This window comes from Symphalangus syndactylus, chromosome 6 (genome assembly GCF_028878055.3).
Source record: "Symphalangus syndactylus isolate Jambi chromosome 6, NHGRI_mSymSyn1-v2.1_pri, whole genome shotgun sequence".
Classification (NCBI taxonomy): domain Eukaryota; kingdom Metazoa; phylum Chordata; class Mammalia; order Primates; family Hylobatidae; genus Symphalangus; species Symphalangus syndactylus.
In genome coordinates this window covers 107758839-107786011 of record NC_072428.2, presented here as the reverse complement: position 1 = coordinate 107786011, position 27173 = coordinate 107758839, and the positions used below count along the sequence as shown (strand labels likewise).

The 27173-nt window shown below is 34.5% G+C and overlaps 1 protein-coding gene across 1 annotated transcript in view; it reads right to left on the bottom strand.

Annotated features, from left to right (window-relative positions):
• Positions 1 to 27173, bottom strand: part of CFTR (CF transmembrane conductance regulator) — a 184276-nt gene that overhangs the window by 75758 nt on the left and 81345 nt on the right. Inside the window, exons 12-13 of the mRNA XM_055283782.2 lie at positions 3482 to 3576; positions 813 to 899 (exon numbers count right to left, since the gene is read on the bottom strand). Of these exons, the coding sequence (XP_055139757.1) occupies positions 813 to 899; positions 3482 to 3576 (182 nt within the window). The remainder of the gene's footprint in view (positions 1 to 812; positions 900 to 3481; positions 3577 to 27173) is intronic.

The window sequence follows — 27173 nt, the reverse complement described above, 5'->3', positions numbered from 1 at the left end:
ATGTAGTAAAGTTTATATTGATAGAAGTTACTTTTCACAATCTCAGGGTTGAAAAGATAGTATCTTGTATATTAAATTTAACTAAATTCTAAGAAAGGTACTTCTAGGAATAACCCAGCCATTTTATATACATATACATCTTTATTGCTTAAAATCTTTATTTTTAGAAGAGTATAATAACTGTTCTCCTAATAAACAACTTGGTAGTCCGTTAAATCATTTTGAAACTTTGAAATCAAGCCATATAACTGGCTGTCTGTCTGTCTAGGGAATTTCATGTACATTAGACCCTAACGGGAGTTCCAAGGAAATATAAGTCCTGAGCTCTGTGTGATTGAGGAGATCTCCAAGGAAGTATTGAGGTAGATGAGTAGTCTAAGCATTCACCTACATTAAACCAGTAAAACACTTAGCATATGTATTTTCTTAAGAAGTTTACTATCTATGGAGAAGACAGAATAAAATACTAACACAAAAAGTGAATAAAAATGTTAAGTATAATAATCAATTAAAGTAATATATATCACAAGGCAATGATACTACAAAAACTACATCGATAGCAATTGCTATAACAGTATAGCAATGGGAGAAACTGGTTTAGCATGAGGCGGTCAGAAAAGGTTTTAATGGAAGTAATCTTGAATCTTGGCCTGGTAGGGAAGATCAGATGTGAGTTAATACCATGCTACATTCTGCCATACCAACAATGGTGAACATATTTCTCAAGAGGTAAAATGCAGTCTATGATGGGATAGTCTTTCTTTCTTGTATTTTAGCATGAGCATTATAAGTAAGGTATTCAAAGAACATACCTTTCAAATATTTCCTTTTCTGTTAAAACATCTAGGTATCCAAAAGGAGAGTCTAATAAATACAAATCAGCATCTTTGTATACTGCTCTAAAAAGAAAATGGAAATTAAATTACATTTCCTCACTATTTCCTTGTCTTTTAGTGTAGATGATTTGCCTTAAACAGTTCACTACGTGCATTACAATATGGTCACCACATTGATTCACTGAAATAACACTATTCTCAGAAGTGGTGCAGAAGTAGCACTTTTATACATGTTTTTACTAGGGCAGATTATTTTAAATGAGGAATAAAGGAATAAGTTGCAGAAGATTTTTATCACTTTTCACAACATTCCAAGAACTGCTGAAGTGGTTTTGCTAACTCTAAGTGGCATAAACTAGCAAAAGTCACAAACTGAATTGTACCATAGCATACGCTTTAAAATATTGCCTTAAAAAAGACCTTTTAACAATAGTAGATAATTTAGAGGCAAGTACCATTCTATGTGCTCAAAACACAATGGCAAAAATTATACAGTTCCTGCCCTCAAAGATGTTGGGTTTTGGTGAGGACACCAAGAAGAAAATAAACTATTTCAAACTGTAAAATGTCAGAGACAGCTAATAAATTACATTACTTATGTGAAATTGTTTTAAAAATGTTTTTCTAAGTGTTAACCACTATCAACAAATTGATAGCAGTGCTGCCACAACTGTATAATTGATATTGCATTTTGTTCCTTGTAGTTTCAGTCTCTATATCATATTCATAAAAGTTCCAAATAAGGAAAGTATGAGTAATTCACAACAAAATGTATATCCATATTATTTTACTATTTAGCTAAAATATGAAACTATAAGCAAGTAAAATCTACATTGAGTTGACCTTAGAACAGTAATAAAGATGAAGACACAGTTCCCATATTAATAGAAATGAGATAATTTCTTCATAACATTTAAATTTTTCAGGTATGATTGTTAGTAACCTTACTTATATCTCAAGTACATAGGATTCTGTGTTTATACATGTAATTGTTGGTACTTCTGTAAAAAACAAAATTGTATCAGCACACAATTAAGAAATTTTTAAAGCCAATTAAAAAATTTTTTTAAAAACCAACTGCAAAACTTTAAAAGTCTAAAACAACCTTTATAGTGCAATTTATTTTTGAAGACAGTATGCAAGAGCTACATAATGGATCCCATCAAAATGTACACAGTTTCTTCCCCACACTCAGTTCTTAATTCTCTCCCTCACATCTATCACAAGCTTCTTATGAGATCAGAAATAAGAAATTCATCATCCAAAACTGGACAACACATTACACATTCTGATCAGAATAAGAATAGACGATTATTTTTAGTTCCTCAAAGTGTGTGCACCTTACAGCAAAACCAAATCTTAAACTGATAACACAAAGTCAATTCTATGTTGGATGTCTAGAAGCCATATACTCTATCTTATCTAAATTTGTGGAATGCTTAGAATAAGTCTTACTTTGGCTCACAGATAAAAATAATGAACTTCCATTTATTTAGAAGCCATTATCTTGTCTGTGAATTAACCATATCTATTGATTTATTACCTTACAGTGTATTTCCAAGATCAAAGCATGGTTTAATGTAAAGAATCAAAAGGACTTGGTTCAAATTGTGACTCTACCATTTTCCTGTGTAGCTTTTGGCAAGTTAACATCTAACAGCCTCAATTATCTTATGATCTCTTCTGTAAAGCAGGGAGAACAATTCTTACTTTACAGAGCTGTAAGAGGATTACATACACACAAAAGCACACCCACAACTAGAATACTACCAGGCAATTGCAGGTGCTCAGTGAGGGTTAGTTTCCTGTCTCAGCTTTTGGAAAGCAACAGAAAGTAAGGGAAAGGAGCCAAAACATCAATGAGTCAATGTGATTTCTTGTTAACGACTTTGGCAACAAAGTGAGAAGAATTTTGTTCAGATAAAGCTTGAGAAACATTTGACATCAGAGTCACCAATAATTGTTTAAACTGAAAGTTACAGTTTAACTACAAAGCTCTCTCCTTGACATACATTATCTATATTTACATCTCTTTGACAGCTTTAAAATGCTTGGACCAAGAGTGTTTCTACTAAGGGACCTCCTCCCCCAACAATGTTAATGCATTTGTCCTGTTTATTTTAAATATTATAGATTTTAAGCCAAGTGACACCATTTGCCTTCCTATTTTGTTATGAAAATTATGATGAAAAATTTGAAAATGTATGTTTTTCTATACCAAGAAGCCTAAAGCTGGTGTGTACATTGGAGTGGCAGGGTCTATGATGGAACTAACAGATATTTACATCTTCTCTTTCCAGTATTATGCAGAATCCTAGAGTTTTCCATTTGTAGTAAACTATACTATGAGGCAAACAAATATACAGACACAAATATACAGATATACAAATAAACAAATATACAAATAAACAAATATACAGACAAAATATGGGCACGGATTCCGAATAACCATAATCTCTACCAAATCTGGATATTATACCATTATTTATAGTTCTTAAATGTGATTCTTAACCCACTAGCTATAAAACCCCAGGATTTTTTCAATTCCAGAAACAGAATATAAAGCAATAGAGAAATGTCTGTAATTTTTTTACATGAATAACATTTACAGCAAATGCTTGCTAGACCAATAATTAGTTATTCACCTTGCTAAAGAAATTCTTGCTCGTTGACCTCCACTCAGTGTGATTCCACCTTCTCCAAGAACTATATTGTCTTTCTCTGCAAACTTGGAGATGTCCTATTACCAAAAATAGGAAATTAGAGAGTCACTTTTAGTATGCTCAATCTGAATTTGAAAGGCACATCTTCCTTCTAATGTAATCATATATCACACTATTGCTTTAACCACAGTTGAAATTTTGAACATTGCATCTCCATTATTTCAAATGCAATTTATTTAGTTAGTCAAAAACAACATTGCTGAAATTTTAGATGTAAGTTTTTCTTTAATTTTTAAAATGTCATGAATGATCATTAAATAATAATTATAAAATACCAAAAAGTAAAATATGTGTATATTTATGGGTATATAAATATGTGTAGATCATCCATAGGTCCATTTTACAAATTCAAATGTTATCAACATACTAAAATACACTTTTCTCCAATTTAAGTTCACTCTTTTCAAAAGAAATCTCCCAAAATGAACAAACCTCCTAACAAGAGAAACTAAAAGAACACTACTCACACCCCTGCAGGATCTAAGTATCTTCACTGGGCTTCCATGGGTCCAAGGCAATTTCTTTCCATACTTCTCTCACCTATCCTCCCAACTAAAACAGCTTTCTTCCTCATCCATCCTCAGCACCTCATTCTCACGACCTCTCTCCATTCATTCTGCCCCTCCTGTCATCCTTTCTCCCAGGTAATGAACATTTCTGTGGCAACAATCATTCTAGGCATTGTAAAAGAAGACTGGAATTTATGCGAAATAGTCCTTGACTCTTAGGCATTGTATGTCTAATTTAGAAGGTAAGTCATAATCCTGGAGAAAGCTAAATACTATCCCAAAGATTTAACTAACCATTTTAAGATAGTTTATAAAACAGTTCACAATTAATTGGCAAATTAATTTTGTACATAACAGAAGTATACAATAGATGGAATACCCTGGAGGCTTTCAAACAGATGGGATTTGGTCTGAGACTTGAAGAATACGAAGAGTTAGATAGGTAGTAAACTCTCATTAGCCTTAAAAAAAAAAAAAAAAAAGCCTCTCTCCCTTTTCTCCTCCCATCCTTCTACATTTGTTTCCACCTCCTCCTTCCTCCCCTCTACTAAAACTTCTCTTCCATATGCTTCTTCCTTCTTCTTTCACAATCCAGAAATAATACAATATTATCTATATCTAAGGTGTCAAAATGGTTACTTCTATTATTCATTTGTTTCATTTATCTACCATATGGACATAAATAGGATTTCACATTCAAAACTCCAAATGCACAAAGTAAATAGATTAACAAGTAGTCATTTATACTAAGAACCGTTTGGTGGTTCCTGTTGGCTGGAATCATGCTAGCTGCTGCCCTCAAGGAACTGTTGCTATCAACATTTCTGATCTAGAGTAACAAAAGGCCTGTGAAAAAAATGCTGACATGTTGGAGGAGATGTAGCAGGACTCAGTGGGCTCGGCTACTTAGGCGCTGCAGAAGTAAAATATAGAGAGGTCATTAATACCCATAAGCACTGCTTATGAGAAGGACCTTCAGTGGTTATGAGACATATAAAACATAGCTCTTTATTTCTTTCTACCTGGTCTAAATGAGCATGCTTTTGTTCAACTCATGAACTGGACCACATACCTAGGATTCCATCCAAATAACAAGAATTGCAGTAGATTTCACTCATAATTGAGAAGTTAGACTTCACACCTAATTTAGAAGGTAATAAGGTAATTTAGATGTGTTCATGCAAGTGCTCCTTTAGCGAGGCTGAAGATTTCAGTTTTACAGCAATTACAAGACAGCTCATGTGTGTATTTCTTCTCTCCTGCCTCACATTTTTCCTTTTTCAAATCGTATTCTCTTTTTAAAAACTAAATCTGGTTGGGCATAGTGGCTCACTTATACTTTCAGCACTTCAGGATGCTGGATGGGAGAAATGCTTGAGATTGGAAGTTTGAGACCAGCCTGGTCAACACAGCAAGACCCATCTCTACATTTTTTTTTCTTTTAAATTAGCTGGGCATGGTAGCATGCACCTGTAGCCCCAGCTACTCAGGAGGGTGAGGCAGGAGGATTGCTTGAACCCAGGAATTCCAGGCTACAGCGAGCTATGATCACACCACTGCACTGCAGCCTGGATGACAGAGCAAGACTCAATATCTAAAAAACAAAACAAAACAAAACAAACAAAAAACCCTTAAATCTTTTGGAGAAAAAAAGAGAATAAAGAGAATGGTTTGCTTTTGCCTTGTATGAATAGATTCACTGTAGGCTTTTGAAAAAGAGGCAAATTTTCTAATATATTATTAAAAAGCAGGAGGCTGCTAGAATTATTACAGTTTTCCATTTTTTTTCAAATTTGAACTCAACATTGTATTAATTAAATTGGTTAAAATTTCAAAATATCTTTAAGTATTAAAAATAAGTAGTTATCTTGACAGTGTGATTATAACACAGTCGACTATAGAAAATAGATTATTGATTTAGAGGGTATAGAATCCTAGCCCAGTGCAGTCAATTAATGAAGATTTATGGAAAGAAGGAAGAGAGACAGGGAAGAGAAGTTAATCAAATATTAAGTTAAAAATAAAGAAGTACATAGAAGAAAATAAATAAATATGTGCAGAGGAGAAAAAGAAAGAAAATTGGAAAAGCAAAAATTGCCAGAAGGAGAAGTAGATACCTATATATTAAAAAGTTAAAAAGATAATAGCGGGAAAAAAGAACAAGAATACTGAAGGGGACAGTAAGAAACAGATAGAAGATAAGGAACTACAGTCTATACTTTAGAAAATGTCCCTGCCGACAACAACCAAGCTGAGAATCAAATCAACAGCTCAATCCCTTTTACAACAGCTGCAAAAAAAAAAAAAAAAAACTAAAATACATGAAAATATACTTAACCAAGGAGGTTAAAGATCTCTACAAGGAAAACTACAAAATGCTGCTCAAAGAAATCACAGATGTCACAAACAAATGGAAACACATCCCATGCTCATGGATGGGCAGAATCAATACTGTGAAAATGACCATACTGCCAAAAGCAATCTACAAATTCAATACAATTCCTATCAAAATATCATCATAATTCTTCACAGAACTAGAAAAAAATCCTAAAATTCATATGGAACTAAAAAAGAGCCCACATAGCTAAAGGAATACTAAGCAAAAAGAACAAATCTGGAGGAATCACATTACCCGACTTCAAATTATACTACAAGGCTATAGTTACTAAAACAGCCTGGTACTGGTACACAAATAGGCAAGCAGACCAATGGAACAGAATAGAGAACCCAGAAATAAAGCCAAATACTCAAAGCCAACTGATCTTTGACAAAGCATACAAAAACATAAAGTGGGGACAGGATACCCTATTTAATAAATGGTGCTGGGAAAACTGGCAAGCCACATGTAGAAGAATGAAACTGGATCTTCAACGCTCACCTTATACAAAAATTAACTCAAGATGAATCAAAGACTTAAATCTAAGACCAGAAAACATAAACATTCTAGAAGATAACATTAGAAAAACTCTTATAGTCATCGGTTTAGGCCAAAAGTTTATGACTAAGATCCTAAAAGCAAATATAACAGAAACAAAAATAAATAGATGGGATATAATTAAACTGAAAAGCTTTTGCACAGCAAAATAAATAGCATGGTAAACAGACAACCTACAGAGTGGGAAAGAATATTCATAAACTATGCATCCGATAAAGGGCTAGTATCCAGGATCTACAAGGAACTCAAACAAATCAGCAAGAAAAAAAACAAATAATTCCATCAAAAAGTGGGCAAAGGACAGAATAGACAATTCTCAAGATATACAAACAAATAACAAACACAGGAAAAAATGCTCAACATCACTGATTATCAGGGAAATGCAAATTAAAACCACAATGAGATACCATCTTACTCCTGCAAGAATAGCCATAATTAAAAAGTCAAAAAATAATAGATGTTGGCATGGATGTGCTGAAAATGGAACAGTTTTACACTGCTGGTGGAGTTGTAAACTAGTACAACCACTGTGGAAAACCGTATGGAGATTCCTTAAAGAACTAAAATGAGAGCTACCATTCGATCCAGCAGTCCCACTGCTGGGTATCTACCGAAAGGAAAAGAAGTCATTATATGGAAAAAAAAATGCACACTCATGTTTACAGCAGTACAACTCATAATTGTGAAAATATGGGTCCAACCTAAATGCCTATCAATCAACAAGTGGATAAAGACAATGTAGCATATATACACCATGGAATACTATTCAGCCAAAAAACTGAATGAAATAATGGTTTTGCAGCAACCTGAATGGAGCTGGAGACAATTTATTCTAAATGAAGTAACTCAGGAATGGAAAACCAAATATCGCATGTTCTCACTTATAAGTGGGAGCTAAGCGATGAGGTTGCAAAGGCATAAGCATTATATAATGTGCTTTGGGGATGATAAAGGAAGGGTGGGGCGGGGGGGATAAAAGACTACATATTGGGTACAGTGTACACTGCTCAGGTGACAGGTATATCAAAATCTCAGAAATCACCACTAAAGCATTTATCCATGTAACCAAAAACCACCTGTAGCCCAAAAACTATTGAATTAAATTTTTAAAAAAGAAAAAGAAAATATCCCTTCTGGATTTAAATGTCCAAAGACTACGAATGCAATTTTATTACATTATTTTTTTAAGACAATAATTAAGAAGCTGTTTCAGTCAAATTTCTATCTTAGGTGTCTATAACACTTATATTTTAAACAAGTCAAGGAAATGGGAGGAGGGAGAATGAAAATAAAGTATTCCCTTCCTTCTTTCCCATATGAATAAGGTGTAAAAATATTAGAGAAAGAGATCAGAAGAGCTCATGTGAACTCAGGCTTTGCACACTCAGATCGAATGGAACATCAAATTCCTCCAAAGACCAGAAACAGCCCTCCTTTTAGTCTTATTATTCTTCAAATCCTAACTTAAAGCTTGTTGAGGAAAAGGAGAAAATGTTTTAAGAAAATGAGAGATTTAGGGAAGGAATTGCTAATAGTTTCTTGGTACCATGTTAATCTGTCCATTTCAATTATAACCACAAGCTACTCTGATTCTTTTTTATTTTAAGAGTAGTGTCGTGTGTCCCAGTGCCTGGTCTTTTCAACACTTTCAGTCAGTAAGCCATGGTATGCATTCCAGGAGGGTCCAGGCCTCCCTGGGGAGATGGCTGATAAGAGACAGTACTCTCTTCCCCCTTGTCCCAGATTAGAGGGAATGGGATTCCTCAGGGTGAAACCTTCCCCCGTACTTGGGAGATCTTCAAGGTTGTTTGTACCCTGGGAAAAATGCCATAAAGAAATGCATCCAAGTGTCCTTGCTCCTGAGTCACTGCTGAGTTGAAATCTGAATTATGTTTGTAAAATCCATTTCGAGAGCTATCAGATGTCATGTAAACTGTGCTTGTAGTGGTTGCTCAATAAGTAACAAAGCTGGAATATTGAATTGGATAATGTGAGACCCAGAATTTGAACCCTGGTCTGTCTGGCTTATTGTGAAATCTCAGTTACTTAACAGCTCTTTGACTCAATTCCTCTAACAAAAACCTGGGTCAAATAATAGTTTATGTTTCATAAAGAGTGCTAACTATGAAAATTAAGAAGGTGGCATTTATAAAGTAATTCTATAAATATAAAGCAATGAGATAAAATGTAACATCCAAGTGGAATTTTTTTTAATTCTAAAATAAAGCTTGGCCGGACATGGTGGCTCAAGCCTGTAATACTGGCACTTTGGGAGGTCAAGGCAGGTATATTGCTTGAGCCCAGGAGTTCAAGACCAGCCTGGGCAACATAATGAAACCCTGTCTCCACAAAAAATGCAAAATTTAGCCAGGTATAGTGGCACACACCTGTAGCAGTCCTAGCTACTCTGGAGATTGAGAGGTGGGAGGATAGCTTGAGCCCAGGAGGTCAAGGCTGCAATGAACCGTGATCACTCCATTGCACTCCAGCCTGGGTGACAGAGTAAGACCTTGTCTCAAAAAATAAATAAAGTAAAATAAAATAAAACTTTAAACAAAATACAAAACATGAGTAGTAACATTAGTCAAAGAGCAAAATGACCTGTTTTCTAGTCCTGTCTCCATTACTGGACTAACAGCTTTGAGGAAGTCTTTTCTGGCCCTAACTTGTCCATCTATAAAATGGGTATAATAATATCTTCCTTTAACAGTTGTAAAAATTTGAAGTAATTTAATATAAAGGGCTGGCCCATAATATACACTCAAATATTGGTAACTCATAATTTTGTAATGAGATATTTGTCAATGATCTATATATGACATTCATTTCCATTTATCCTTGAATAGAATGTTTACCTGACGTGATAATATGTCCCATTCTACCATTATAAAAAGAAGCAGATTTTTAAGGCCTGATCACATAGCTTTTAATAGCATATCATCATAAAAAATATACAAGAGATGATGTACAGAAAAAGCACTGGACTTAGAAGCTCAAGTCCCAGGTTTGCATGACCTTGCCAGATGTACTGTTGTTGAAGTTGGTATGTATGTAGCCATGTGATTTTAAACTAAAGGCTAGGATTCTTAAGGGTGAGGTCAAGGTAGACATGATGTTCCCAGACAAGATCTTGGCTTCTTTCACCTTCCAAGCACGACCACACTAGAAATGACCAATTAATTTTATTTTACAATGCTAAATTGTGCTATGATATTTTTATTCATCTTATTACCTTATAAACGAATTGAGGGAGGATATACAAGTTCTTTACCTTGTCTTTTCTGAGAAAATGTATCTTGCTTTTAGGATGACTAATCGTTTATTTGAAATTTCCACTAGAATATGTTTCAGCAGTAAAAACAAACATGAATATCTTTAAATCCCCACACTTGTTGCTAATTGAATAACATACTATTGAATGAAAAATACCTAGATACATAAATATTTTAATAATCAACACCACAGTAACCTTCTTGATAAGTCAATATCAGATACTGTAAGAAAGTAGATTGATGATACCTGCCTTCAAGCACTTCTGTGCTTGAATTCACTTGCTCACATTTATTTGCAGTCTGGACTAGACTAGACTGAAAGTGTAAGCTTTTGTAGTTCATAAATACGTTTATTAGATGCTATGTGATTTACCCTGGCATTTACTATCCACGCCCCTCCTCATAAAAAAAACCTACTAATAATATCATTGCACATAAATCTCTATGATTTTGTGATCTTATTTTTCTAAGACATACTCTCATGAATGGGATGGCTAGGTCAAAAGTATGCGTTTTCTTTATTTTTAAAAGATATTGTCAGGTTCCTTTACAAAACAACCAAAAGAATTATATTTACATTAGCAAGTTTTGAAAGTACGCTTTTCCCCATAATCACCACCACCAATAGATATTAATATAATCATACCTCAATTTTTGCTAATTTGCCATTTTAATTTGTATTTTCCTTAATACCTATGAAATTGTAAATACTGGCCATCTGAATTGCTCTCCTGTGAAATGCCTACTTTTATTTAAGTCTGTGTTATACATTCATTTTTATTTGTATGTAATAGATGTTAAAAACCTTTTTTCTGCATATGTTAAAAAACATTTTTTCTTTTTTTCTTTTACACTATCCATAGACCATCTATCATGTGCACAGTTAACATTTCATGAAATCATTATGTCTGTTTGAAATTGGAATTCCTGTATTTGTTTGCTGTCTTTTTTTCTTCTAGTATTTCAAGTGACAAATTCCTATTTTTGTTGAAAAGTACTACCCAATCTTCAGGTTATACATTGAGTATCCTATATTTCTTTTCAAATATTATTGCTCTTTTTTAACTAAAAAATTTAATCAAAGTATAATTTATGTTATATTTGGTATGAGACATGAATCTAATCTCATTTTCTTTTACTTGGATAGCAAGCATGATTTATTAAATTAATATTTTTTATACTGAATTCATTTAGCATCTATTATATATCATATTCTCATATTTCCTAAGATCCATTTCTGGCTTTTCTGTTTGGTTCCTCTGATCCATTTTTTTATTCCTGTATTAACATTGTGCTAGGCTTTTTGGCACTTTTTTTTTTTTTAATGGCTCTAATATCTAACAAAGTATAAATCTTATTCATAAATTTCTTGACTCTCTTTGGTCATTTAGTCTTCCATATAATAACAAATATTAACAATACTAATAACAATAATAAGAATAGCTAATGGATATTTAGTGCTTACTATATGTCAGGCACTGTTTTAAGCATATCTATAAGAAAAGATGAATGTCATCCCAAAGATAACATAGCTAATAGATAATAGAGCCAGGATTCCAACTAAGGCAATTTGTCTACAAAGCATGTACTCTTTTCCTTATTTTTTTCTTCTTATATGAAATTTAAGTTCCAATTAACAAAATTTCAAAACCAACCTCATTGGGATGTATTTATAATTTTATTAAATGTGCATATATTTGGATAGGGTTCACTTTTTAAGATGCAAAATTTTATTAAAAATTATGATCTTTCTACTCATCCAGATCTTATTTTATATACTTCAATAATGGTTTATTCAATTGAATTTTCTCCATATATGTCTTATAAATTTCTTAGTAGATGTATGTCTAAATATTTTATGGTTGGCTACTATTATGAATCAAATAGTTATTAGGTTTCCATTTTAATTCCCAAAGAGTTATTGCAAGTAGAAAAAAAAGCTACGTTTTCTATATTTATCTCTTATCCAGCCATATTATCATATAGCTAACATGTTTAGTCAGACATTTTCAATAGCAACCTTGTTGAAGTATGACTTTGAAAGAAGAAGCAAAGCAACTGTTAAAAAAAAAAAGTTTGACTGAGAGAAGAGTTATATTAGAAGGGTTTAACATATATCTTAAATTTTTAACAGAAATTTAGATATCTTCATTAGTGGAATTTAAATATTTGGCTATTTGGTTGTGTTAAATTTAGCTTAAAAGAGAGATTTTCAGAATTACTTCAAAAAGATCTAAACTGACAGGAAACTGAAGATGTTTCAAGCATTAGACAAGATTTTACCCTTAGAAATGCTCTCCTCAATAGTATTTAATGGCCTATAAAATGTGAGTTTCATTTACAAATATAGTACATCTAACCAGAATTTACCACAGCTGCTATCCAAAATACCAATTACAACTGACCCTTGGACAACGCCCTTGGACAACATGAGGGTTGCGGTGCTGACTCCCCATGCAGTCAAACATCCACATATAACTTGTAACTACCAAAAACTTAACTAGCAATAGCCTACTGTTGACCAGAAGCCTTACTGATAACATAAGCAGTAAATTAACACATATTTGGTATGTTATATGTATTATATATTATATTATTACAATAAGGCAAGCTAGAGAAAAGAAAATGTTTTTAAGAAAACCATGGGGAAAAAGAAATGTATGTACTATTCATTAAGTGGAGGTGAATCTTCATAAAGGTCTTCATCCTCACAGTTTTCATGTTGAGTCAGCTGAGGAGGAAGAGCAAGGGGAGGAGTTGGCCTTGCTGCCTTAGGGGTGGCAGAAATGGAAAAAAAATATATATATGTATAAGTGGACCTGCATAGTTCAAACCCGTGTTGTTCAAAGGTCAACTGTACAATAACTTGGCTATATAAACATATACATTTGAATATACATACATACATGTACATGTGTATACACATATAAGCAAGTGTATATATGTATATGTGCATGCATGTGTCCTATATAGCCTATATATGTACATGTGAATGTATTCATAGAGCTTGATTCCTATCATTCACTATTATGGTGCTAAGATAGACTTGGTATCCTGCATAAGTAAAAGGGGATGATTATTTTCTTTCTGAACTAGGTTACTACTTCTTATCAAAAAAGTAAAACATATGTGGAAGATATGGAATTCATAAGAATTTATTTGCCCCACTTTCCAAAAATTTATCATCTTCAATCCTGTTACATAATAACAATGGTTATGTATTATGTTATGTAACATGTTCAACTACATGGGGAATCAGCACCCCTAACCCCCACATTGTCCAAGGGTCAATTGTATTGGTATTTTGCAGAGCAGTTGTGGTAAATTCTTGTTAGATGTACTATATTTGCAAATGACAGTCACATTTTATAGGCCATTAAATAATACTGAGGAAAGCATTGCTAAAGGTAATTACAATGGTTATTATGTTATGTAACAGGATTGAAGATGATAAATCAAGAATGCTTATCATATATCTCATGACTGCAAAATTCAGGAAAGCCGTTTTTTTCCTCAGTTAATAAAGAATATCTTGGTCAAAGAATAACTGTAAAACAGTAGACTGTGTGATCCACTTTAAACAATTCAAGTTGTTCATCATTCAAGCTGATCATGTCACGCTTCTGCTTAAAACAACACAAAACAAAAAATATTGGATCCATGTGAACTTCAGAATAAAGTCCAAACTTTAAAAAATGGCATAAAAAGACATTTCCTAGCTTATTTCTTCAGCCTCACCTCCCAGCACTCCTCTATACCCACCTTACCCTTCAGCCACATTGAAGTTTTATAGTTCTCCAAACTCACCATGCCTTCCATCACTTTGTGTTTTCACATTTCCTGTTCCCTTTGTCTAAAATGCCTGTCCTCTACTTCATCTGGCAAACTCTTTCAAGATCAATAAAAATTTAATTTCCTCTGTAAAGTCTCCAATGACTTCTCTGACAGTCATGCCTTTCTGTTCTCGTGTCATCCATTTTCTTATCTGTTCACACATCTCTACCTTCGAAGACTGTGAGCTTCTCAAAGGCAAGGGGAGAAGTGTGATTTGCTCTATGCTTTGGAAGCCAGGGCAGCCTTAATTATTGCAGGCAATATGTTCCAAGCAGTGAGTGAAGTATTGTAGATAACAGAGACAATTAAGGTATAGCCTCTGATTTCAAGAGCTTACAATCTAGTGAGGGTATAGAGGACAACTTAATGAAAGAGCTGGCTTCTGAGCTGCACTTTTGCTTCATGCGCAGGAGATCTGTTGTATCTTCCTCTGCCCAGTCTTACTGATCCTAGCCCTCACTTGTCTTTATGGCCAGCTTGAGACACTATGATGCCTCACCAGAGGAAATTCTCTAATCCTAAGTGATAAAAAAAGTTAAATAATAAAGTTATTGTTATATCAAAAGTAGATACTGATGTGAGATTAAACAAGTAGATGATAGAATAAATACAGTTGTGCCTTGGCATCTGTGGGGAATTGGTTCCAGGACTCTCTGTGGATACCAAAATCCATGAATGCTCAAGACCCTTATATAAATGGGGTAGTATTTGCATGTAACATACGCACATCTTCCTGTATACTTTAAATCATCTCTAGATTACTTATAATACCTAATACAATGTAAATGCTACATAAATAGTTGTTATACTATATTGTTTAGGGAATAATGACAAGCAAAATGTATGTACATGTTCAATTCTGATGCTTTTCTAAATATTTTCTATCTGTGGTTGATTGAATCCATGGGTTCGAAACTCACAGATACAAACGGTCAACTCTTCCATAAAGAAACACATGCATAGATCATAACCTAGAAAAAAGATATCAGAATGACAATTAAGGGAAGGAGAGACTACTCAAAAAATTATCTTGGGACAAATGGCTTTCCATATGGAAAACAATGAAATTAGATTCTTAACTTACACAATATACAAAAATTAATTCTAATGATTGCAACTTTCAAACTTTTGGCAATATAGAATAATATATTTATGAATTCTGTTAGAAAAGATATGTTAAAGAGAAGACACAAAAATATAAACCATAAAGAAAAATATGGATAAAAGTGACCACATAAAAATTTTAAAACTCTCTACAACAAAAGATCCCACTCTAGAGAATGGTAATGCAATGTATAGAACTGTGTTAGTCCAGGACCTGCAGGTTGCAAATAGCAAAGTGGTATTAAATGTACAAGGATTTATTAGAGGAAATATTTGTATAAAAGGAAATAAGGAGGGAGGCAGAGGAGGCTATGAGACCTCAATGTAAATTCAATCCCCTAGTAAAGGAAAGAAGGGTAGAAGGCTGGAGGGAAGATGTTAGAACACTGAGCAGTCTGAGAAAGGTTTGGCAAAGTCATTATTAGCCAAAATTCAGCCACTAAAGAAGTCTCATATCTCCTAAATACACAACTGCTTTAGTATCCCAGCTGTACTCATTCATTCACGTGCAAGGAGAAATCTTGAGACAAAGGATTTTAATACACAGCATCTGGGGCTCTCATTCAATCACATTCCCTCTAGCAAGGCCTCTGTAAGGCACATCTCATGGCCACCACAATAACTTACCAAAAAGATAATCAGCAAAGGATATGAAATCAGAATGACTAACAAACATGAAAATATATAGCATCTTACAAGTAATTGGAGAATTGCAAATTAGAACTAGAGATAGAACAATAGAGATTCTGATTTACAAATCAGAATGGCAAGAATTAATATGTCTGTTAATAACAAGAACTTTCAAAGATTTGAGGAAGTGGGAACTTTTGTAAGTGGCTGGTGGTACTACAAATTGTATGGCCATTTCAAAGTGCAAATTGGCAGTATCTAGTGAAATTTAAAATGTGTGTATGTATCCTATGAACACACAATTCACCTATAGATATATATGTCAGAAAAGTCTCTTGAATATGCGCAAAAGAGAAAAATTCAAATATTTTCATTGCAGTATTGAGTAAAATCCTGGAAGAATCTAAATATCCATCAGGAACAGAAGGTATAAATAAAATGTGACATGTTATGGGTACAAAACAACAATGAAAAAAGAATGAAATAGAATTCTACATACCAGCAGCATAGCTAGATCTGAAAAAGATAACCATAGCCAAGAAGGCAAATTAAAGAAGGATGTGCACAAATTATACAATTTATGTAAATTTTAAAGCCACACATAAAAAAGCTACTAAATATTGTTCATAGATAACTATATGTATATATGGGTGTAAATTTATATAAATGGATTGGAAAAGTACGTGTCAAATTCATAATAGTGATTGTCTAAAGCTGGGGGGTTTGTGAAAGAATGATGGTAAGAAGAATAGGGTAAAAAGTCCTACTTAGAATTTGTCTTGGCCCCTATCAAGGCAGTTAAGAAAATAGGAATGTTGTCATATGAAAGTTTTCTGTCTATAACAGACACTAGGAACACAGATTACCTTTAAAAGTGTGAAAATAAAAGATTCCCACATCTGAGAAGATTTGTTGTTCTGAGCTAATGTATTTGGCCTCCTTTTCTGGACTGAAACATTTATATAAAGAGAACTGTGTACATTTGGATAACTTTAATAATAAGTGTTTCAGAGATCATGACATGAAGCTGCTGAATCTGGAATAAAATAAAATAGTGGGGGTAGGATGAAGAGAATTGTAATTAAGTTCATTATTTTTAAACAAAATACATTAATAATACCAATATCCTGCTATTAATGTCTGTACCTGTTCTGATTACCTAATTTATTGTTCATTTGTAACCATGTTATTAGTGTTTGGCTTTCTCTATTTGATTTAACATAAAACACTTCATTTTGTATGCACTGTTAAACATTTCTCTTTGCTGATTACTAAGAGCGCTCAAATCTGGTAATGTATTTATCTTAAGGGTGTTGGTTTTCCAGCCTTCACAGTAGATCTTCCCTTCCATGAAAGTATAATCTAAAAAAAATTAATTCCACTTGGTGCTATCATAATTTTTTTAAAAAGCAGTATGGGAGCCTGTGCTGCTTAGAGAAGCCTTACACACAGGGACAAATTCTACTTCTCTTTGTTCACACTACAACTTCCTTTGAGTTCCCTTGGAGTTATCCACAAAAATTGTTGTGGGAAATCATTCATTGGAATTAAGATGCTGGGTATGAATTGACCTGTTACATAAAAATTACTGAGATTTAAAAACAATGAAGGCCTTAGTCTTAAATCAAATATAGAGTTTTAACATTGTGTTCAATTAATTTGCTTGTTGAAAGGTCCCTGAAAAACCTTTCTTTCAAACCATCCTCCACTGCCATTTCAATTTTTAATAATTTTCTCAGCATGGTTTAATCTATAGATAAAAAGTCAAATTATTTGGATCATTAGTTCTTAGTATGTGGTCCTTGGACCAATTTCAGAATCACCTGGGGAGCTTATTTGAAAATGCTTCACCTACTCTTACTCAGGAGAATTTGGACAGGATAATCTATCTGCATTTTGACCTGTGATTACTATGTGTACTAATGGTTGAGCTACTCATCTAGATACTTGTTTTTTTGGCTGATTTCCTTTACAACAAGCTGGTCAGAAAGGCAAATGTCAGCTTCAAAGGATTCTGTGCATACAATACATTGGGTCTGTTTGAGATTGTAAAGCACTTGAGAATACTTAGATAAACAGTACTAGAGAGGGTCAAAGTAATATAATAAGTGTGCAATAAAGATTAACTTACTTTATTACTAAGGAGTGCATAACAACATATCCAATGTGATGTATGCATTTTTCACATAAATGTTTATAATTTTATTTTTTTAAGTGCTTACATTATTCAGCTGGACCAAACAAACCAGAAGTTGTTAAGGAGTAATTGCTAATATAAAGCTTATTAACTCTGATTTGCACATACAACAGGGCAATGATATAGGGTGTTGCTATATTGACAGAAAGAGAGAGAGAGAGAGAGAGAAAGGGTGGAGTGTTACATTTAATGGTCCTGTGTAATTTTGCAATATTTACTGAGTACATTTGAGCTTCCTGTGACTTTGTAGATAGGAAAATACCATAAACCCTCTTTTAATGGCTGGCTTATTACTCTTTATAACAATCTTGACAATATAGATGCTTGTGGTAAGGAAGGAGGGTAAGAAGCTTGGTTGGGTAAAGGAAACATGAACTTTAGAGGTAATGCCATTCAATAAAGCATGTCATTAACACTAAATCATTGGGTGGTTAGTGTCATTGTTATTAATATTTAATAATTACTAAGCACTTGTGTTATGCTTTATGCGCAAGGAAAATGGACAAGGGGGGAGTAAGTGTGGTAGGAGCAGAGGGAACAGGTAGAAAGAACAGAGGAAGGGAAGAGTAGAGTGTGTGAGAGAACGTAAGAGAGCCAAGAGAGTATTATAAAGAGAGAGAGAATGAAGTAACATTTTTGTATACAGCTACTATACATGTGAATGTGTAGCTGAGAGTGTTACATGGCCCTGTATGACATATATCAACATAATTCAACTTCCACAGCAGAAAATAGATAATAAATAATTCAGAAATTAAAATCAGGGTTCTGTTTTTTAAGGAAAGGTCACTTGTTGACCTAAGTCAAACATGATTACAAATAGCTGTATATAGAAATACTGGCTAAAGATTAATCACCACTAGAAAGCATGAGAACTAAGAATCTTCAAACAGCTTAAAAAATAAAAAGGGGCTGGGCACGGTGACTTACACCTGTAATTCCAGCACTTTGGGAGGCCAAGCCAGGCAGATCGGCTGAGGTCAGGAGTTCAAGACCAACTTGGCCAACATGGCGAAACCCCATTTCTACTAAAAATACAAAAATTAGCCGGACCTGGTGGCAGGTGCCTGTAGTTCCAGCTACTCAGGAGGCTGTGGCAGGAGAATCGCTTGAACCCCGGAGGCAGAGGTTGGAGTGAGCCAAGATCATGCCACTGCACTCCAGCCTGGACAACACAGCAAGACTACGTCTCAAAAAATAAAAAAAAAAAAAATAATAAAAAAAGGTTTTTCCTTCACTGATAGGAACTGACCAAATATATAGCAGAAAACTCAAATTCGAATGCAATTTTTACTAGACCAAACAAAAAGTACAAAAAGCACTAATATAATGGATGTTACAGATTTTGTCACTAATATCAAACACTTAATATTTGGTTTTATATATAATATATGTGTATGAAGTTGTAAGTATATATAACTGTTTAATATCTTTGTCTCTTTAATGTTTATTTCTGTATGTGTGCAGATCTGTATTTGTTTTTGAAAACTAATAACTCAACCATTTTTAAAAGAATGGCTATAGAATGCAGTGATTTAAGGTGTTTGGGGTAGGTTCAGAAGTAATATTGGAAAAGATACCTGAAATAAACTAATTATTTTATTTTTCTTATTCTGGCTCTACCTTAAACTTACCCAGCTATAGATTTCTGGATTCCAGATTTGAGAATCTCTCAAATGGCCCTTAAAAAGTTTAGTTTCTGAAAGCTTTTTAGATGATTTTGATTCAACTGGTCTAAGAATTGGCATTTAGCAGCTGCTAATTCCTTAGCTATCTCCTCTAAGTCTGACCACTTAGAAATGCCCAAATGCTGCCTAAAATGCTAGAATAAATCCAATCCGTGAAAAAAAACTCTTTTCTCAGTACTTCATTGCTATATTATTGTGCTATCTTGAAATCTGTTCCTCCTCTGGATTTCCTAACATGTTTTCCAGCTCCCTAGTAAATAAGTCTTCTGCTTTGTAATTTAGATCTTAGGAGCTGGCCTTCATACTTACCTACCCATTACTTCTGAAGTTCCTACCAGATCCTTATTCTGTCAAGAGATGGCTTTGTAACACAAGCTTCTCATCTTCCCCTTTGCTGACTGTCCACCACCTGGACTTCCATAGTTTAAATTTGATATTATGAAGCATGAAGAGATTCTTTCCCAAGGGGAGAGGAAAAAGAAGAAGATAATGTGGGAGAAGATCTGGAAAAAAAATTCCTGACTTATTTAAATTTCAAGTGTGTTAGAATGGGTGGTTTTCCCAAATATACACTTAGTTAGGATTATGGTAGCTTAAAGCACCCTTTACACAAAAATAAATATCCTGCAAATATTTTTCAAAATTATGTCAGAATTCTCAATATCATTAGTTCACTAATCTTTGGTATCATAATCTCCTTTACAAATAGAAAATTTATACTCTTGATAGTTTAATAATACTGCTACCCCATAATTAAATTAACTAGTATGAAGTTCTAACTTAAAGTCATTGGTGTTCAAAGAACAAATCATTAATGTCTGAGATAGAATTTCTTTTCTAATATGAACACTAATAGGGCATAGCAAAAAGATAAGTAGTTAGATTTGGATTGTATTGCTGGTCCCACCAATTATGAGACATATGATCTTAAACAAGTCTCTTAACCATTCCCCCTTTTTACTTTAAAATGTGAATAACAATATTTCATAAACTTCTAACCACAACATTTTCATTATCCCCTTCCAGTTTGCATATTGACAATAGATGAAAATTCCTAAAATATTGTTTGGGCTATAGAACTTCCCTATAAAGAAAAGCAACTGCAGGGAGAAAATTTTCACAACCTACTCATCTGACAAAGGGCTAATATCCAGAATCACAATGAACTCAAACAAATTTACAAGAAAAAAAAAACAACCCCATCAAAAAGTAGGCGAAGGACATGAACAGACACTTCTCAAAAGAAGACATTTATGCAGCCAAAAAACACATGAAAAAATGCTCATCATCACTGGCCATCAGAGAAATGCAAATCAAAACCACAATGAGATACCATCTCACACCAGTTAGAATGGCCATCATTAAAAAGTCAGGAAACAACAGGTGCTGGAGAGGATGTGGAGAAATAGGAACATTTTTACACTGTTGGTGGGACTGCAAACTAGTTCAACCATTGTGGAAGTCGGTGTGGCGATTCCTCAAGGATCTAGAACTAGAAATACCATTTGACCCAGCAATCCCATTACTAGGTATATACCCAAAGGACTATAAATCATGCTGCTATAAAGACACATGCACACGTATGTTTATTGCGGCACTATTCACAATAGCAAAGACTTGGAACCAACCCAAATGTCCAACAACGATAGACTGGATTAAGAAAATGTGGCACATATACACCATGGAATACCATGCAGCCATAAAAAATGAGGAGTTCATGTCCTTTGTAGGGACATGGATGAAACTGGAAATCATCATTCTCAGTAAACTATTGCAAGGACAAAAAACCAAACACCGCATGTTCTCACTCATAGGTGGGAATTGAACAATGAGAACACATGGACACAGGAAGGGGAACATCACACTCCGGGGATTGTTGTGGGGTGGGGGGAGGGGGAAGGGATAGCATTAAGAGATATACCTAATGTTAAATGACGAGTTAATGGGTGCAGCACACCAACATGGCACATGTATACATATGTAACAAACCTGCAGATTGTGTACATGTACCCTAAAACTTAAAGCATAATAATAAGAAAATATATTTAAAAAGAATAAATAAATTAATTAATTAATTTAAAAACAAGAAAAGCAACTGCGGAAGACACAATTCCTTTCCTTCCAGGCCCTTTCCTGTGCTACAAAGGCTAGAACAGTAAGCACTACGCTTCCCAAACCCTTCTATAGCTAGAGTGCTGTAAAATAATTGGATGTCGCTGGTTACATGGCACATGAAAGTTAGTGGAGGACCTTCTGTATTTCTGCCTCTTTTTTTGTTTCTCGAGTTTTTTTTTTTTTTTTTTTTTTGAAGTAAGGAGATGGACACCTTCACCCTCATCAGGTAGAAGGCTCTATAGTAATAATGTGATGAGTACTATACTGGAAACATAAACAAAGAGAAATGGCAGCATGGATGAAGGAGTAGCTTATGACACCAGGAGAGGAGAGAATGAAGAGGTCCATGAAAGCACTTTCCCTGGCACTCTATACATCACCCTAATTTTTTATTGTTAATGCTGAAACATCATATTATTGACTTTTTAACCTATTTATAATCTGTCTTCTCAAAGTAGAATGTAAGTTACACGACAGTACAAACTGGCTTGCTTATCACTGTGTCCTTTTTTTGTAGAATGATGCTTGCCACACAGCAGTAGCTCAATTAAGTATTTTTGAATGAATGACTAAATATGAATTCACTTAACTTCCCATTACATCCTACCTCATATTTGCATCCACACACATTACCTGTATTCATCCTACTCCAGAAAATGGTCCCCACTACCTGTTTGGGTCTTATCCTCCAAACATGTTCTATGGTTTCTGTCTCCTTTTTCTATAAGTCACCCCTTTTCTCTTCTGTACTGAAATTTCAAATGCTCCCTCTCCTCAGCCTCCCTCATACTGTTATTTAGTCATGCCCATTGTTGTTTTACTTTTCTTTCATTATATATCAGATTGAGCACATTTGTATATGTTGAATGCTTTGAATACTTTTAATTCATTTTCTTCTTATATGCTTTGTCTATTTTTGATTATCGGGTTATCATCTCTTTATTATTGATTTGCATAAGTTTTTGTAAGATTAAGGACCTTGATCCAATGGGTACTTAGGAATCTTACTTGGCCTCTCCAAAGTGGATACCATTATTGAGCATTGTGTATCATTTAAAATGTTATCTCTTCTTCTCTTCCATGATAGAATACTGTCTTGAAAGTTTTCCCTCCTGGCTCTTAGTCTCCTCCTTGGTGTCCTTCACAGACCCTCTTTTCTCTGCATACTTCTTAAGTATTGAAATTCCTTGGAAATCTGTCCTCAGTCCAGTCTTCTTATATTACACTCACCGTTGGTGATATCATCCACTCCTGTGACTTTATTTACAATCCACATGCTGAAGATTACCTGATGTCTGTTTCCAGCCCAAACATCTCTTCTAAGTTCTAGATCCAGACAGATTCCCTTGGAAGTTCCCTGGTCACCTCAGCATTTCCAAAAGGGAACACATTGTTTTCACCCTACCAACTTGCCTCGGCGGATAGTACTACTATCCATCCAACTGACCAAGATGGAAACTTGGCATGGGGAGGAGAGACGAATGGGAAGATGTTGGTCAAAGAGTACAAAGTTTTAGTTAGGCAAGATGAATAAGTCCTGGAGCTCTATTGTACAATGTGGCCCCTATAGTTGGTAACAAATGTATTCTATACTTGAAAATTGCTAAGAGAGTAGATCCTGATGTTCTCACTGCACACACACAAAATGTTAATTATGTGAGTGATGGATATGTTAATCAGCTTGACTATGGTAGTCATTTCACAATGTATACATAAATCAAAACATCATGTTATAAATGACATATACCTACAATTGTTGTCCATTATACATTAATAAGGCTGAAAAAATATTTAAAAATAAATAAGTTAAATTACTTTTAAAAATTGGCATCATCTTTGACATCTCCTTTTTTTCCCCTTCTATACCAAATAGTGACCAAGTCCATCCATTCAATCTTCTAATTATCCACCGGGAAGCAATTTACTCCTTCCTATCTGGCAAGTCATTATCATCCCTCACCTAAAGCCCTGCGACAGCCTCCTAAATGATCTCCCTGCCACCAGCCTTGCCGCTCCTCCAATACTCCATACTTCATGTTGCAGTCAATGACAATCTTTGTAAAATGCAAATCTGGTCATATCACCACTCTCAAATTTAATGCCCTTCAGTGAATCCCATGGCCCCAAATGTAAAGTTCAGTCTTCTTACTGGAGCATATAAAGGTCTTGATATAACTGTCCTCTCCCAATTCAGATCTCACAATATACCCCTTTCTTTCCAGACTCCAACCTTACTGTAATACCTACAGCTTCCCCAAAGGGCAAAGTGCTCTCTTGGGTCCAGGCTCATTTCATTCTACATCCCAGCCACACAGAACTGACTATAGTTCCCCAATGCAATGAATGTTCTCTCTTGGCATCAGGCCTCATACATTTCGTTCTCTTTCTGGAATGTTCTCCTTGTTGTTCACTCAGATGACTCCTATTTATCCATCCTCTCTCATCTTAAATGTCACTTCCTCCAGGGAAATCTTTCCAGACCTTCTAAGACCAGATTAAATGCTACTTCTCTAGACTTACATAAGAACCCTACACTAACCAATATCATCTAATTTACCAAACTGTACTGGTTTTCATCTTCTCTACTAGAATGAAAGCTCCTTGAGGACAGGGATTGTGTCTCTGTCATCAAATATGTTCCCAGAGTTTGGCCCAGTCCCTAGTTCAAAGTTTGCACTCATAAGTATTTACCAAATGATATCTTTGCCCCCCAAATATCTGTAAATCATAAACTCGTTACAAATACGAACTCCTGTTATACTTGCAGGCAACATCCCTGGTGCCAAACACAGTGTGTCCATACTAGGAACTCAACAAATATTTATTGAAATCTATTTCTTTAATTTATAAAATCTAATTCAAGGGTAACTAAACGTGGTAAATAAAAAGTAGGTATTAATGTCTTGATTCTGAAATATAATAATGGGAATACAATCTGCCATTTCAAGAGCTGTTTTGTCTAGAGAATACTTGTACTCAATTTTCAGAAATACCAACATTCCCTTCCTGAAATGTCTTCATGAACATTTTTCTATGGCTATAGAGTCAGAAGCCTAGTGACATGATCATCTGCAGATGTAAAGATTCAGCCAGAGATTTCTGAGGTTCCTTCTATGTCTAAGGTACCATTAAAAAATAAGTATAAGATTTCTCATGACCTCCTTAAATTAGACATCTGTTCAATATAGAAAACGCTAAGAGTGTAGAGTCGAGAATCTCAATTCTTCAAGAGGGTTGAAACATCGGGCATAGATATATGTGTCATGATACAGTAAGGCTTTTACCTTTGGAAAACAATGATTTTTTACTTTGTGTTTTAATATGAAAACATGGCTTAAGTGTCTTAATTTTATTATCTCTTCATAGGATAGTTTGCTCCTAGACAGCTATAATTATATTTGTATACTACTGTTCCATTGACTGGCCCAAATCTTACTGGGAGGGACAGACTTAGGGCTATTTTGGTTTTAGAGACATAAGAACTCTCATTTGTTAAGCTAATAGTTCGTTCCAGAATTGTGATTAACTTCTAAAACCTAGCTCACACTTTCGGAATTCAGCACATTTTCACTTTGACTGCAAACTCTGGGTGAAGTTTTCACTAAATAAATGTAAAGTGAGGATTTAATGACCAGTTCATGAAAGGTGCTTAGCACAGTACTGATGGGTATGTTCTGTTCACAGATGTTAGCTAGCATTTATTTTCAAGTTCTAGGGCTCAAATGAAATAGCAGTTTAGTTCACAAAATGCTGTGGCATTCCTGTTTGGTTCTGGTTCAATAGCTTTATTTTTTTTAAAAAAGTTTTTGCTTCATATTACAGTAAATAAGTGTTAGTGCTTTGAAGCTTAATTACCTATCAGGAGAAAATTACAGGTAGTTCAAGGTACAGTCATTTAGTGATGTTTATTCTTGTTTAAGGGACATAGTTCAATGTGTTTCAAGTATATGTTTTATTTTATTTTTGAGACAGAGTCTCACTCTGTCACCCAGGCTAGAGTGCAGTGGCGCAATCTCAGCTCACAACAACCTCTGCCTTCTGGGTTCAAGCTATTCTCATGCCTCAGCCTCCCAAGTAGCTTGGACTACAGATGTGCACCACCACGGCTGGCTAGTGTGTGTGTGTGTGTGTGTGTGTGTGTGTGTGTGTTTCAGTAGGCTGGTCTTGAACTCCTGGCCTCCTGTGATCCACCCACCTTGGCCTCCCAAAGTGCTATTATTACAGGCATGAGCCACCACACCTGGCCTCAAATACCTGTTTCAGATGTCCATTATGTCTTGGCTACTGAATGCAAACGTTAATTCCTATGGTACTTCTTTATTTTCAGTTCTCCCAATTGAACATTCATAAATTCTCCTACAGTGGTGGATTGACCATTCAAAGGCTAAGTTTCAAGTTCTTACAGGTTAGTTTTTACCAGACCTGGAAAGCAGGAGGTCAAATTCAAATTTAATCAGTCATGTGATATCTGCATGATAGAGTTTATTTTCCAGAACAGTCATTAACTCATTTATTTGCTTACTTCCCTCCCAAGCTTTTTCATACTTCTTGCCAATTTCCCTCCCAAGTATTTTTTTCTTTCAGTAAATTCTTGTCAGCTTCCCTCCCAATTTTTTTTCTTCTAGTGGCTTAAATATGAAAATTGCCAAGCAGAGTTTAGAAACTACATCCAGATTTTACCTTCTTCAACTTACACAGTAAATAAATTTTTATTTTAATACATATGTAATGGCTGTCATGACAGACATTTACTTAATGAAGACCATTATGTGGTTCCAAAAGTATCACAACAACTTTGTGGAGACCAATTACATATCCTAAAGCTCTGACCTCCTTCTCACTCTCCCCACCCCAACCCTCCACCCCGCACCCCTTATAAAAGCCAATTACTTCTCCAAACTCAGGTACATTTACAAAACAGTGAGTTGCTGGGTAAAGACAGTCCAATTACTCACTACTCAAACACTGGCCTGCCTAGAATTCTCCTCCTGTCAGCCATGGGACTACGTGGTAGACTATGGTATTGTCAAGTGCAGGAGAAGTGGTAGTCTGGAAATTAAAAAGGCAAGAGAACAGTGTACTCTGTCCTCCTTTTAATAACAAAATACAATTATAATCTCATAAGGGATAAGTAAATTAACGAGGGCTTAATTATGTTGATTTCTCCTTTTAAACTAGCAAAGTCTCCAGTGCTGTTTACAATGGCTACAAATATTTAGGAGATTCTAAAGGTGGTTTGGACACAGGTAAGAAAAATGGTAGGATAAGTTAATGGGCACAGGGACACATAATAGTATTTTTAAATAAGTGTCACTTTGCCTAGAAATTCA